The 13,426-nt window shown below is 42.3% G+C and overlaps 1 protein-coding gene across 6 annotated transcripts; it reads right to left on the bottom strand.

Annotated features, from left to right (window-relative positions):
* Positions 1 to 95: 95 nt before the first annotated feature.
* Positions 96 to 11,611, bottom strand: LOC108877744 (rho family-interacting cell polarization regulator 1). 6 transcript variants are annotated; one of them, XM_018667878.2, is made up of 17 exons: positions 11,453 to 11,611; positions 8,717 to 8,804; positions 8,448 to 8,581; positions 8,240 to 8,318; positions 8,089 to 8,112; positions 7,919 to 7,972; positions 6,956 to 7,105; positions 6,590 to 6,653; positions 6,461 to 6,504; positions 6,252 to 6,377; positions 5,395 to 5,543; positions 5,143 to 5,251; positions 2,784 to 3,419; positions 2,362 to 2,687; positions 1,823 to 1,916; positions 1,642 to 1,727; positions 96 to 1,545 (listed from the first exon to the last, which is right to left on the bottom strand). In XM_018667878.2, the coding sequence occupies exons 3-17, from the start codon at positions 8,537 to 8,539 to the stop codon at positions 1,527 to 1,529; spliced, it is 2,052 nt and encodes a 683-aa protein (XP_018523394.1). In that variant the 5' UTR covers positions 8,540 to 8,581; positions 8,717 to 8,804; positions 11,453 to 11,611; the 3' UTR covers positions 96 to 1,526. The 6 variants fall into 6 exon arrangements, with proteins under 6 accessions (XP_018523394.1, XP_018523395.1, XP_018523389.1 ...); XM_018667879.2 differs by having other exon boundaries at positions 96 to 1,542; XM_018667873.2 differs by having other exon boundaries at positions 1,649 to 1,727.
* Positions 11,612 to 13,426: the final 1,815 nt, after the last annotated feature.

The following is a 13,426-nucleotide window of genomic DNA, read 5'->3' as shown; positions in this document are numbered from 1 at the left end:
TACAAATAAATAATTCTTCAGGAAATGTTGGTGTTGAGTTTTACTGAACTAAACCAGTCCTAACAAACACTGATCCATTCAACACAACAGACATATTACTTTTAAAGAAACCTTTATAAAGTTTAAACATTTCTGAACATAAACATTTTAACATTTCAAGACATATACAATTCTTTATATGAAACAGTAAATATCTCTTATTGTGCACACTCTTAAAGTAATTCAGAAAATAAACACTGTTTTCTTTTGCCTGATCTCTCCTGTCCTGGCATTTTAAACCCTTACACATCTCTGTCACTTGAGGCACTTTCTGAATGACGAGGCTTTTGTAGAACAATGTAAAGCATGATGCTGACAGACTATGGCGCCCCCGTGAGGCGGCTTTTGTACACAGCTACAGACCCGATTGGCTTCCTTGCACTGGGAGCCTAGCTTAACACACTTAAACTGATCAGTTGAGCTTTTTTATACAGACATGCTGGCAGTGTGAGGCAGCTACACATGCAGGTTTAAATATAGTTTTACACTGCAGATTGTTTTCACGTTTGTAAAAACTGGACCAAAACGAGTTTTGAAGAGAAACTCAAACTGCTATCCTTAAAGCGTTTATATTCATTTCTTACATAACACGTGTTCCTTATTCAACTCAGGCCCATGGTACAGGTTTGAAGGTTGATTGTGTATTTCTGAATATTCTCATTACTTGTCTTTCATACCTAAAATGAAAATATCCTGTTGGTTTTCAGGACACATTCCTGGTTTGGAAATGACTTCATGTCGATAAAAATCTTCAGACAAACATCACATGCTCATGAGGTCTTTTCCTGTCCTGCTAACAGAGAGAGAGCTCTGGGCTCTGCGCTGATCTAACACTGAAAATCATAACCTCAACTATTTTTCATGTCCGCAAATACTGATCATTGTGAAAACCTTGTAATGCAACTTGGTAAGTGATTGTATGGTTCTCTGTAGATTGAAGTAATCCATCAACTTGAATTTATAAAACAATTTCAAAATTATTAGATCACTTAAAAAAATGCACTGTAATAAAGCCAAAAACAAGGCAGCTTTTAGCCGTTCCTGAAATGTTTACATTTTTGGACGGTGAATTTTCACATGACAGGAACAGTTTATGAAAGTGTAAACTTTCGTGGTAAACCACTTTAACCCAGGCAACATGATAAGAGTGTGTGTTGAAGGAATGAGAACCTTTAAAAGGAGATGTGTGTGTGTGTGTGTGTGTGTGTGGGGTGGGGTTTAATCATGACTGAGGTGCAGAAACCCCGAGGTTTAATCGTTCTTGGTCAGAACAAGGCAAATATGTGCACAAACTCCACCATAATGGAAGAGCTTGTTTGTCTGAGCAGTAAGTGGGACATCCTCAAGGCCTCTGGTCCCTCGGTGAGAGAGGGGGATGGCATGAGTAGATCATGAGTAGTGGGAGAAATGGTTTTGCTATGATTCTACTCTGTCATTAAAAGACAGTAGTGGCCAAATGGCTGGGAGTGGAGGGACGCTCTTCTTGATCATGTGATGTGTCTTCTACTAAAAGATTTAAAAAAAACAACAAATTAACACACTCCTCTCACGCCTGACGTTGTCACATGATCAACTACTGCCTCTGTTTACTGACAAACTCACCACTCACCATTTTCCTCGCTGGGTTCCTCCTTATCCTCGGGCATTTCCATCTGTCCCAAATCCTGCACGTCTTCCACACTCGACTCCTTCAGAAAGAAAAAAAAAAAAAAACAAAGATTATTTTTTGGTCAAAATAAAAACAACCTAAGTCACATTAACAAGGATTTGACAGACAGCTTACCTGTGATTCAGAGAAACGATCTTCATCTGAGTTCCTGAATCCCTCTGGTGCCTCCATGAGGATCTCCAGGCCGTTAGCCTCCTCCTCATCACTGCTGAGTGGCACAGAAAAAACAAAGAATGAACAAAAAACACCAGGTCAAATATACACACATTAATGATAAGCCCTTAATGCACAGTTTGTCTCCTGTTCTGCCCATTAAGTCTCTTTCATGTTGGAAAAACCATTTTCCACACTGACAGAAACACACACATTCTGAATCTTGTTGAATTTTTGTAACACAAAACTCCCATGTTTTATTAAATGGCTGCAACATTTCATCAAATGTAATTAACCTGGAGGTCTTGTGCATAATTTCTACACATTTCTTCAAATCTCATGGAGTCTTTGGAAACTTTAGAACCTCACTGTGATATTTTGAGGCTGAGGCTCTGACCCAGGACTTGTTTATTAGCAAAATGGCTCAGGATAGGCCAGAATAATTATTAGAGCACAACAACAACCAGCATTTCTTTTTTGTGAGAAAACATGACACTGACCTTCCTCCAGAGTAGAAGTTCTCTTCATCCTTTTCTCGTCCCTCTGTTTTTTCTTGCTCCATTTTGTTTTGGTCCTCTTCATGTTGCCCATCCTCGTCTTCTTTTCCTCCTTCATCTTCCTTTCCTCCTTTGTCCTCCTTTTCTTCTTTGTCTTCCTTTTCTTCTTCGTCTTCCTTTTCTCTTTCGTCTTCCTTTTCTCCTTCGTCCTCCTCTTGCTGCTCATCCTCCTCCTCATCTTCATCGAGGTCGGAGCAGTTGAGAAAGTCGAAACTTTCAAGAGCTGTCTCAACTTCCTGAGTGAAACTAGAGGAAGTAGGAAAAGGAACCTACAAAAAAGGAAACACAAATGTGGGATGTTTAAAATATCACTGTTGACACATCAAACTTTATAAAACACCAGATAAACTTTGTGTTGAACTCACCACTGGAGCATGCTCTGGTTGTTTTAGCTCCTGGTGTGGCTGACTGTGTTTCTCTGATGCTTCTACCTGGTGTCCCCCTCCTGCCTCAGTGGTGCTGTCCTCTGTTTCTGCTCCAGCCTGTACGGACGAGTCCTCACAGGGATCATCCTTTTCCTCCTCTACTGAAACGCATGTGTCTGAAAGTGGCATCTCCACATCTGCCCTTTCCACTGACGACGTGGGAGGTGTGGACGAGACGTCGGGGCACGAGCAGCTCAGGTCTGCTGAGGTTTCAGAGAGGTCAGCTGACCTGACAGACACCCTGTCAGTCACAGTACAGTCTGGGCTGCTCTCGCCCACATGGCTCTGAGAGCAGGAAGTCTGCAGATGGCCATTAGGCACCGCATCTGCCTGAGAGAAGACCTCCGCGGCCTCCGTCTCGTCCTCCTCCTGGTTGGACGAGAGCGACGGCGTCGACGCGCTGGACTTGTGCGGAGTGAGTGACAGCTGACTGGTGAGGGTGGTTTGCAGCATGTTGGAGGCCGTCAGCCTCTGAGCATGATGAGCCAGAGCCGGGCTGGACGAGTCATCGGAGGATTCAGAGGAGTTGGACCAGACCGTCCCGTTCTCCATTTCTCCCTGACGCTTCAGCAAGGACTAGAGAGGAATCACAGAGAGGCCACAGATGAGAAAGAGACAGATTCAGACTAATATGACTGTTACATCTACACACAGCAGGACATGATTGCAGGCTTTGTGCTCACACTGCTATCAAATTACATCTACAAAAAGCTAAATATACTGCATGGATTAATACAGCTTCAAAGACAGATTCATTAATCCAGTGGTCCTCAAACTGTGGGTCACAGAGGCACTGCACAGGGCACAACCAAGAGTAAATAACAAATAGCAAATAGGAGTATTTTCAAGTTAGAGAAGCTACAATTTTTCAGGTCACTGAGATTTATTCAAACGTAAAAATGTGATTTTTGTGAGACTCATCAAGCTCACACGTTCGTCCTGACTAAAGTCAAGGAAATCTGTCTATCACGCTCTCAAGTTCACTGTCCACAAGTACTCACCACAGTACTGTTGTTTCAATGTCACTGATTGTCATTGTTCGAATCATTTGGGCTCATTTTGTTGCTAATTTCTGACAAAATGCCTGTGAGAGTCTTCCTCCAATTTAGATTCAAGTAAATCAGACTTAAAATCAACTGAAACAATTCATTCAATTTACAACATTTTAAAAACAGTTGTAGACTTTTTGTCATATGTTAATTAATTTTGGTTAAATTCTTACTGTTATTTCATTTCTCTGATTGATCATTATAAACTAAACTACAGCTACAACTACGTCCCAACACACCGACTGTACGGGGGTGAATCGGGGGGTTGAGCGGCCAAATTCGCAGCGTAAGGACGCCGTCCTGTCCGTTGCAACATCGTGGAACGCCTCCGCCAGCGAGCAGCTCTGTTTGGGTCTGCCATGAGGCGCGCTCTTCAGCGAGGTGAGGAAGAGGAGGGACATATTGGAGCGCTACTCAACCACTATTAAACAGCTACAAGGACCACAGCTTCGTTCATACATACTGCTGCTGTCACACAACTCATGACTGCTATCATTCATTCTCCTCACATCAGACACGCCACTCCTGCAACCACACGTCCTAACACACAGGCCTCTGTGAAAGTCCTCACACACATCAGTGCTACCACTACAGACAAAGCAGTTGGGGAGCAGCTGAAATAGAACAAGCCAATGACATGACAGTGATAATGGCCATCAGTGAGATAAGTGGCAAGTATACAGTGTGTATATATATATCTGTGGTTAAAATAAAGAGTGTACAGTGACTGATTAAGAAGACTGGCACAGACCAGAACCAGGGGCGGGTTTCACAAAGATATTTTAGACTTGTCTGAAGTGTTAGACGAGTCTGCGGTTTGCTTTTACCAGAGACTAACACAAGTAAGACGGCTGAATAAAAATAAAGACTTGTAGCTCTGCTACAAATCTGCACTGTGATGAGATTCTTATTTTTTACATGCTCTTTGCTGAACTAATTAGTAAAATGTCCTTGAGAGAATGGAGCTGAGTGGTCTGATGAGGTCTGCATGATCAGCCATGTTCTTTAATTTGGGAAAAAGTCTTATTTTACCCAGAATATATAGCAAATCAGCCCTACTCAAGATAGTATGCAACTAGCTTTGTGTAACGGATGAGTTCAGATGTCTATGTGAAGTCTGAGTATTCAGTAAAGCTAAGCCATAGTCAGTCTGTCTTTGTGAAACTGGCCACAGTTGTGTAACAGAAGGTGTGATGGAGCTGCTGTAAGTGGAGAAAGCTGAGGTTGAATATCTATCGAATGTGACTCACATAAAACACCTGCTCGCGCATAGAGGGCGTGTCAGGAGGGCTCTGATTGGACAGCAGTCGTTTAGAAACTGTACTGGTGGATGATGTCTGGTCATCCTTATCAAATGGACTAGAAGAGAGAGCGGGGGAAGAAGTGAGAGACAAGGCAAAAGACATTTGAACAAATATAAATACATATATAAATATATATATATAAAATGGTAAACTAAAAAATGCTGAGGCCTTGAAGTGTGTGTGCTGCAGGTAAAGTACCTCCAGGTGACCTCCAGGTTTAGCTTCACCGTCCCGAGGTCGTTAATATCCACGGCGAGTGTCTGGGGGAGCGGGCAGAACAGGTCGAGCATTTCACAGGACACACTGCCCACCACCACGTGATTGGCCAGGCTCTTCAGCTCCGTCACCTTGACAACCATGACCATGGGAATTGGAGAAAGATGACAATTAGCAAGTCTTTAACCACAGTCACAATGTGAAGCATTTTTGTCAGTGTGCATGTAGTAAATTAAAGGATGAGATGGAATGTATTTTTATTACTGTCAGCAAATCCCATGAAAAGACCAAAGCCAACAGACAAACATTTCCTGTGTACCCAAAACCTGATAGAGATTATTCCTCTGTACCAGAGACTATTGTCCAAAAATGATTAAAAACAGATCACTGAGTCACATCATTTGCATTGTGTGACACGTTTCTCTGTTACAGTCAACACACACATTGTACTTTATATTGAGTTGATTACATTTAAACCATCCTAGAGCTGTAAATACTCACTAAAGCACCAAATGTCTATTAATCTGCAGCTGAAAACAGTAACTGAGAAATCCACCATTTACTCTACACATCCACATTTACTTTAAGAGAAAAACTGCTCAAAACTATGGCCTCAAGCTGTTCTCACACATAATCAACCCTGTTTCTTAAAAAACTGTATTTCTGTGACTTGTTTTTAAAGATTTGTGGGGCTTGGGGCCACAGGCAGTTTTGCAAAGCCAGACATTGTTGATTTGGGTCTTTTCATGTGATTTGCTAGCTACATGAAAAATATGAAAAACATGGAATAATGCTAGTCTTGTAACCAAATCTAAATCTTTAACAGCTGATTTCATTACCTTGATAGACAGGAGCTCTGTGATGAGAGGCAGGAAAATATACTCTTCGCTGTCCCATATCTGCTTGTTGCTGACCTCCACGCGGCCTCGTAGCCTCCAGCGCTGACGCCCGTAACGCATTAGGACCTGATGGAGACAGAGACAGGTGTGACGCAGCGGACTCAGACACTCAAAATCTGTGTCTATGTGCTTGAATTTGTGTTTCTTACCTCATACTGGTCACCAGCACAGAGCCGTGCAAAGCCAGCAAGACCTGAAACATCAGGAATCAACAGAAAAAATGAGAACTGGGCTAATAGTGGGAATAGGAAGTCACATGAGTGTAGAAAGTGACTCACCCTTCATCTTGACATGAAATTCTCCCATCTGGCTTTCTAATTCACTCTCAAGAGAGCACATGTGCTGCAGAGACAGAAACAGAGAAGGGCTTAATTGTGTATTATTTGCGATCATATTCAAAACTGAAACAGTTGGTCAGTTCATTGATTTGTTGTACAGGAGTCAGATAAAGCAAGAAACTTAAAGACATCACCTTGGACTCTGGAAAATTACTGATTCTTAATTTGCAGATTACTCAGTAATGAAAGTTACTGTTAGTTGCAGCCCAAATTATATTAGATTATATTAGATTGTACATGGCCCACAGTAGGTAAACAGGCTGACACATTCAGTACAGACTCATTGACCTCAGGTCTGTCACTTACCTCTGTACATTCCCTGTAGCCCTTGTTGGCTTCGCTCAGGCTCTCTCTGGCTTCCTTGCTGCCAGTGGCGGAGTTAAAGGCTGCCACCATCTTACTCGCTCCATCACGCAGTCGCCGCTGTATACAATACGCATCGTACAGCTCCTCAACCTGGAGAAGCAAATATTACACAGGTTTCAACAAATTTATGGAATATTAAATTACCACCTGAAGACAGAATGGACATGAATGTTTTCAATAACATACATGTATTTGGTGCCTTTGCTATTTCACAGAAAACATCGGATGTGAAAAATTCTACTTTTATGTCACAGATCAGCCTTAATTGTTCAGATTTTTTGGCAATGTTGTGTTTACAGCAGTGGAATAAGCTATAAACACATTAAAAAGTTGTTACAACAAACTTATTATTAGCTTGTTGTCTCTTTTCACATCCAATGACACAAAGTAAGATTAGCATTTGAAGTCATGTTTGTGTGGATTCAATGAATTTAATTTCAGTATTCACTCTCTTATTAGCTCTGTTTTGGTCTCCACCACGTCCTGACGAGAATACTGGCTCTTTAGCTGCTAAATGCTCCACTATGTTCACCAGGTATTCACTAACTGTGTCTGTCCACTGTTTGGTGCTGTATTGTACAGTGGGTTTTTAGAGCTTTCTTTTCATAAACAGCTGCCTATCACATCTGAAAACGACGAAAACGTGATGTGAGCAGTGAGAGTGAACCAAAACAATGAGGATGCAGGATGGAAAACCTAAACAATCAGTAAAAAGATGCAAAAATCTCAGCAGAGATGAGGTGATAACTCCCTGTGGGTTCGTCACTATGAGTAACTATGAGTGACTCCTTTCACATCGCACACAGTCAACTCACTTATTCCTAATTTATTAAAAAAAAAAAACTTTGAAAAGAGCAGCTTTAAATAGTCAAACTACTATTAATTTAATAATTTCATACACACCTTGCTGAGGTGAAATTCCAGGCGACGCATGAACCTCTCTATGGCTTTCACTTGCTACAAAACAACAATTATTAAACTTGAGTGAATACAAACAACAACATATTCTACCTGTAAAGAGTTTCACTGTCCTGCGCTTACATCTGTGTATCAGAGGTGTGAAAGAAACTCACCTTATCCTGCTCATACAAAGACCCCTGCAAAATAAACAGAACAAAAACAGCAGAACATTTAGCATCACAATGCGTCCAGACAACAGCGGCCAGCCTGGTACTGACTCACAGTCAGTACTGGTGCGACTAGTTTGACTACATGGGCTCTCACCAAACGACCGTTCCTCTTGTTTTCTCGGATCTGCTGCCCCAGACTGTCCAGCTCCAGCTGGTGGACCTGCAGGTAAGACCTGACAACAAAAACCAATCACTGTTAATTCTTCATTTCAAGACTAAAAAGCAGTCGTCTTCAGAGATTTTCCACCTGGCAGCCATCCAGTGGCATCAATGCAAACAATGCTTGAGACGTGTTTACTCACTGTAAGCCTCTGCGTAAGGCAGCGTACACTTCATCCAGCCGCTCGGGCTGGGGGGTTTTAGTGGGTGGCAGTTTGGTGGATCCTGTGAACATCCTGTTTCCTTACAAGGCACGTTTCTCTTGGATCAAACAGTGCTGAGAGAGGGAGAGGCAGGGAGAGAGATAGAGCATGGGATCAGTTCTGATAAGGCTTCCTGATTATTTCAGTTGAAGCACATTCAAAACGGGCATCAAGGAAACTGGCAGGGCAGAGACAGAGGTGCTGCTCACCTGCTGAGCGGAGAGATATTGTCACTACTGTAGCATGCTTGGGGAGCTGAGTGTAGCACTGTGGCTTTAACAAACCAAAAGACATGTCCTGTAATTACACAAAGAGGAGACATTAGAGACAAAAATGTCCTACTTCACCTCATACCTCACTGTACCTGGCAAGAATTTTTCTCCTGCTCTGTGATCATCAAGGAGTCTAATAATTACAAAGGTCACTGGAGAGAAAATTGAGGGGGGAAAAAAAGAGGATAGGAACCACTCTTTCACTTCCTTGGTCTGGCCACAACCTTGTTTTGTTGAGAGTCTGAGACGACGAGAGACGTGCAGGCAGCAACCACAGTGGCCACCACTGACAACAGTAGGCAGTACAGTCTGCTCGTGCTTCTCTTCCCCTTCCTTCCCTACTTCTCCACCCCCCCCTTCCACATCCAACACCAGAGTACAGGAAGTCTCATGGCTGACTCTACACAGGAAATTCTACACAGAAGTTTGGCCTAAGAATATAAAACCATCCCTCCACTGTGTGTGTGTGTGTGTGTGTTTGAGAGACTGTAAGAAAATTGACCCCTTTTTTCTACTCCAAGCTGAGCTATTAAACCTGCAGATTAGTGTGATGCCACAGTCAGGGGAAACTATAGGAAGAAAGGGTTGTGCCTGAGCTAATCTAGTTACAAAAGGGATTACAGACTTAAACCAAACTAAATCTGTCAAGCAGGAGCCAAACCCATATTAACACATGGGATCTGTGAACGAGCCAGCACAGGGCAGAGCCACTGGTGGCATCTGCTCACCATTGTCTTAACACTTAACTCACAAACAGAATGAGTGGGAGAAATGAGTGTCTAATACCACAGATGTGACAAGTGTTGCACCTGTTGAAGTAGCAGAGATAAGGAAGCAAACAGATTATGGTTTTATATGATCAAAGCCTTATTAGAAACAACACCTCTGATATGAGAATAAGCCGTATACCCCCTGCTGTCTTTCTGGGTTCTCCTGCCCCACACAGTCAGGGGTTGGGGTTGAGGGGGGGGGCACCAGTGGTCCAGTTAAACCGCTAATCTTAGCCGCACACTGGGGGGGATTAACTGGCATTGGTCAGGGTTAGATCATGGCAAAGAAAAGGTGCCATACCAGAGAGCCTTTACGGATAAATCACCCCCAATAACAAGCAGCCACCCTCTGCCAAACAACAAGTGCAGGATTCGGACCTGCACCGTCAGGGGTGGAGCACAGCTACGAAAGTGCAAAGTCATCATCATAACACACACACACATTTCAAAGAGGAAGATGCAAATCTCACACACTCCCATCCACCCATAAATAGCTATACCTACCGCCCACACACAGGCTCCACGGGCTCCAGTAATATAGTGACAATTCTGATTGCTGGTTACCCAGTTTCCTCTATGTCAGATGTGCTTTACCCCTTTCCTTACATTAGAGATCATTAAGTGGATTAATCCTCTCCACAGAGCAGAGTGAACAAAGAGGACACTGTTTCCAATCACCTCACAAGACTGGAGTTTTGTTTAAAAAAAAAAGCCTTTGGTGCTCTCACTGCATGCACAAGCACATATAGCCTTGAACAGGCAGTAGTCTGGGCCTGCAACAATCTCAGAATCATTTTTTATTCATTGGTCAGTTTTGACAAATTAATCTCTAACTTTGTAAACAGAATAGGGGTCTGGCTAACTATCATTATCATCACGAGCTGATTTTTAATTAATCAGCTGATTGTTTAGTTTAGAAATTGTCCAAAAAAAAACAAAAAAAAAATCAACAGATGAACATGACAGTAAGATATTCAATCTACAGTCCTCCAAATCAGAGAAAAACATCAAATCCTCTTATTGAAAAAGCTGGAATTAATAAATCCGTGGAAGATTCAGTTATCAAAATAGTTTTCAGCCGATGAGCTAATAAATTCATTGTCAGAGAGTTTCAGTACTAAAACCGTATAATGGCAAATTAGATGGACAAGTTACCAGAAGTGATCATTTTCCCCTTCCCCTTTTCTGTCTTTAGAAGTGACAAAAGATTCATCATAATCCTGACTGGCAGTGACTAATTTCCTGTTGATAAACGGATCCACTAATCGACTAATCATTTCAGCACTGATTTTTTTTTTTAATGTGGAGCATCAGAGAGCATCAGTGCAGATATAAACCGCTATGTAGCTAACACCCTCCCAGACAAGTGTTCATCCATACTTTGTGTGTTTAAGGAGGAAGAGGAGGAGGATGAGGGGTAATGGTGTTACAATAAAATGCTACCACCTCTGTTCCAGATTACTGGATTAGCCTAACCCGGCGGCAGCAGGCCACTGAGTCGGATAAACACTCACACATCACGGGCCGTGCTTTCTACTTCAAATAAAGACGAAGTTCAAACCAGCAAACTTGTGAAACCGAGTCGAGCCACATTTTGTATTCCGCACATTGTCCCACCCCAGCCCCCGAAGCTCATCACAGGCCACAAAAAAGTCCACTCCCGTCCAGACCAGGACCCCCAACGCCCTCTTCCCTTTAACGTATCGGTCCACCAACTCACGACAAACACCGAAACCCGCCGGGGAAAAGGAGAAGGGAGTCAATCAGAGCCAGTTGGTGGGTATAATTTCGACAACATCACGGGAAAGCAACTTCACGTCGGACGGACTCATCATGCCCATGTAGAGAAAAATCTCACAGGATTCTCGCTGTGACCTTGGCGATAAAAGCTGCGAGTCCCTACCTCTGTTTTAACGTCCGACAGCCCGGAGAGAGAGACCGCGGTCCCATTTCCAACGCGATGCTCCACACAGTTTGCAGAGGTTTACAGTTATTCTGGGCGCTGTCCTTCTCCTTGATTTCGCAGTTTTTTGTGTCCACAATCAAAGTAGCAGAAGTTACCAGAAACAATATCCGGCTGATAGTTTTCAGTATAAAAGCCTTTCGTGTGAGGGGGAGAGGGCTAGTCTATCCTTGCTAACAATAACAATAACATTACAATGGGGAAATAACATAAATATAGAGATAAAATATACTTAGAGCAGTAAGGGAATTAGGGGAGGAAAATCAAAATAATAATAACAGATATTAAACATAATCAGCTGGGATAGGCTCCAACCCCCCGCGACCCTTCACGGGTAAGCGGTAAAAATAAAGGATGAATGGATAAAACATAACTTTATTAAAAGCTAGAACTACGTTGTTATATATATCAGGGTACCATGTTATACATAAATATCATACAACACTGACGTCAGATGTGAAATGTTCTGTATTGAGCTTGTGCATACATTGCCAGATCCAGAAGAGTCTCGCCGGGACAAACGCACCAGACTGAAATAATTAGTTAATTGACAGAAGGTTAATTGGCCACCATTATGATAGTCCTTTAAGTATTTTCTCAGGTAAAAATGCTTAGTATTTCCTGACTCCTGCTTTTCAAATGTGATGATTTGCTGCTTTTCTTTTTGAGGCCTGAACTATTGGCATATAATACAAGCATGTTGGGCTTTTTAATTGTTGCAGACCAAATAATCAATTATTATTATTAATCAAAAATAGACAGGAGATCAACCTATATTGAAAATAATCATTAGTTGCAGTCCTATATAAAACTGTTAAAAATGAGCTGCAACTCAACCAGCTTCAAAAGTAAAATGTAGTAATGCTTACACATTACTACATGGGCAATAATCAACACATGGTGCTGTACATTTGCTTTTAATATTAAGTATATTTTGCTGATTACACTTACTTACTTTTACATAAGTTACATTTTCAATACAGCACTTTTGCTTATAATGGAGTATTTTTACAGTTTGGACCATCACATTTTGATATTAACTGATAATGTACGACATACATGTACAGCACTACTTTTATTTTGAAATATCGCTCCTCCAAACGGAAATCGAGTTTCGCCTAGTTGCTGTGGCAACAAGGATGTCCCTCAGTCTGTCACTGTTTTGTCAGACCGTTGCTGCCTGTGCTGCGCTGGCGACGCCACGGTGAATCCAACGGAAAAAAACAGGCACGGTGTTTCCGAGGGAGAGGAAGGAAAAAGTACCGACGTCTCCCACAACCACAGCAGTCACCTGAGGGTGACCCAGTAAAACATGTAGGTTCGGTTTCGCCGTTAAATCTGTCAGGTGCGGCAGCCCCGAGGGCCGATTGTCCAAGTTTGACCGAGCCGGGGAGGGGGCGGCGATGAAGGAAAGCATGTGGCGCTTTTTCCTCCTGATTTCCTAAAAAACAGGACGTTGCAGCTAGCAAAACCAACAGTGCTGCTATTAATCTTCCAAATTAACGCTGTTTAAATAACTGCCCGCCTCCAGTCTGAAACTAAAATGCGTTATTGTATTTATACAGCAGACAGAAGACAGAAGTTAAACACAACGACAGTTCTGCGCTGGTAAAAGTGTCCTGCTGCTGTCACTGCGTACCGTTACCGGACGTTGTAACGGTCCGTTTCTTTGTACCGTTACTCATTCAATACCTCAGCTAGCAGCTGTAACAATCGGCTTTAGCTAACGTTGCAGACGACGTTGAAGTTAGCTTCTGATTCGGCAGTTAAGGGAAATTTAACGGAAAATATTGAGCGACCAATTTTCCGTTTTGTGTTTTCACTAACTATTTGTTTTACAAATCTGAAAATGTTTTTATAGAGCCTTAAGATTGTCTGGGATAATCTGATCCAGATTTGAAAAATCTCGGTATA

This window comes from Lates calcarifer, linkage group LG2 (genome assembly GCF_001640805.2).
Source record: "Lates calcarifer isolate ASB-BC8 linkage group LG2, TLL_Latcal_v3, whole genome shotgun sequence".
In the NCBI taxonomy this organism is placed as follows: domain Eukaryota; kingdom Metazoa; phylum Chordata; class Actinopteri; family Centropomidae; genus Lates; species Lates calcarifer.
The sequence above is the reverse complement of the archived record's forward strand: the minus strand, read 5'-3'. Positions and strand labels throughout refer to the sequence as shown.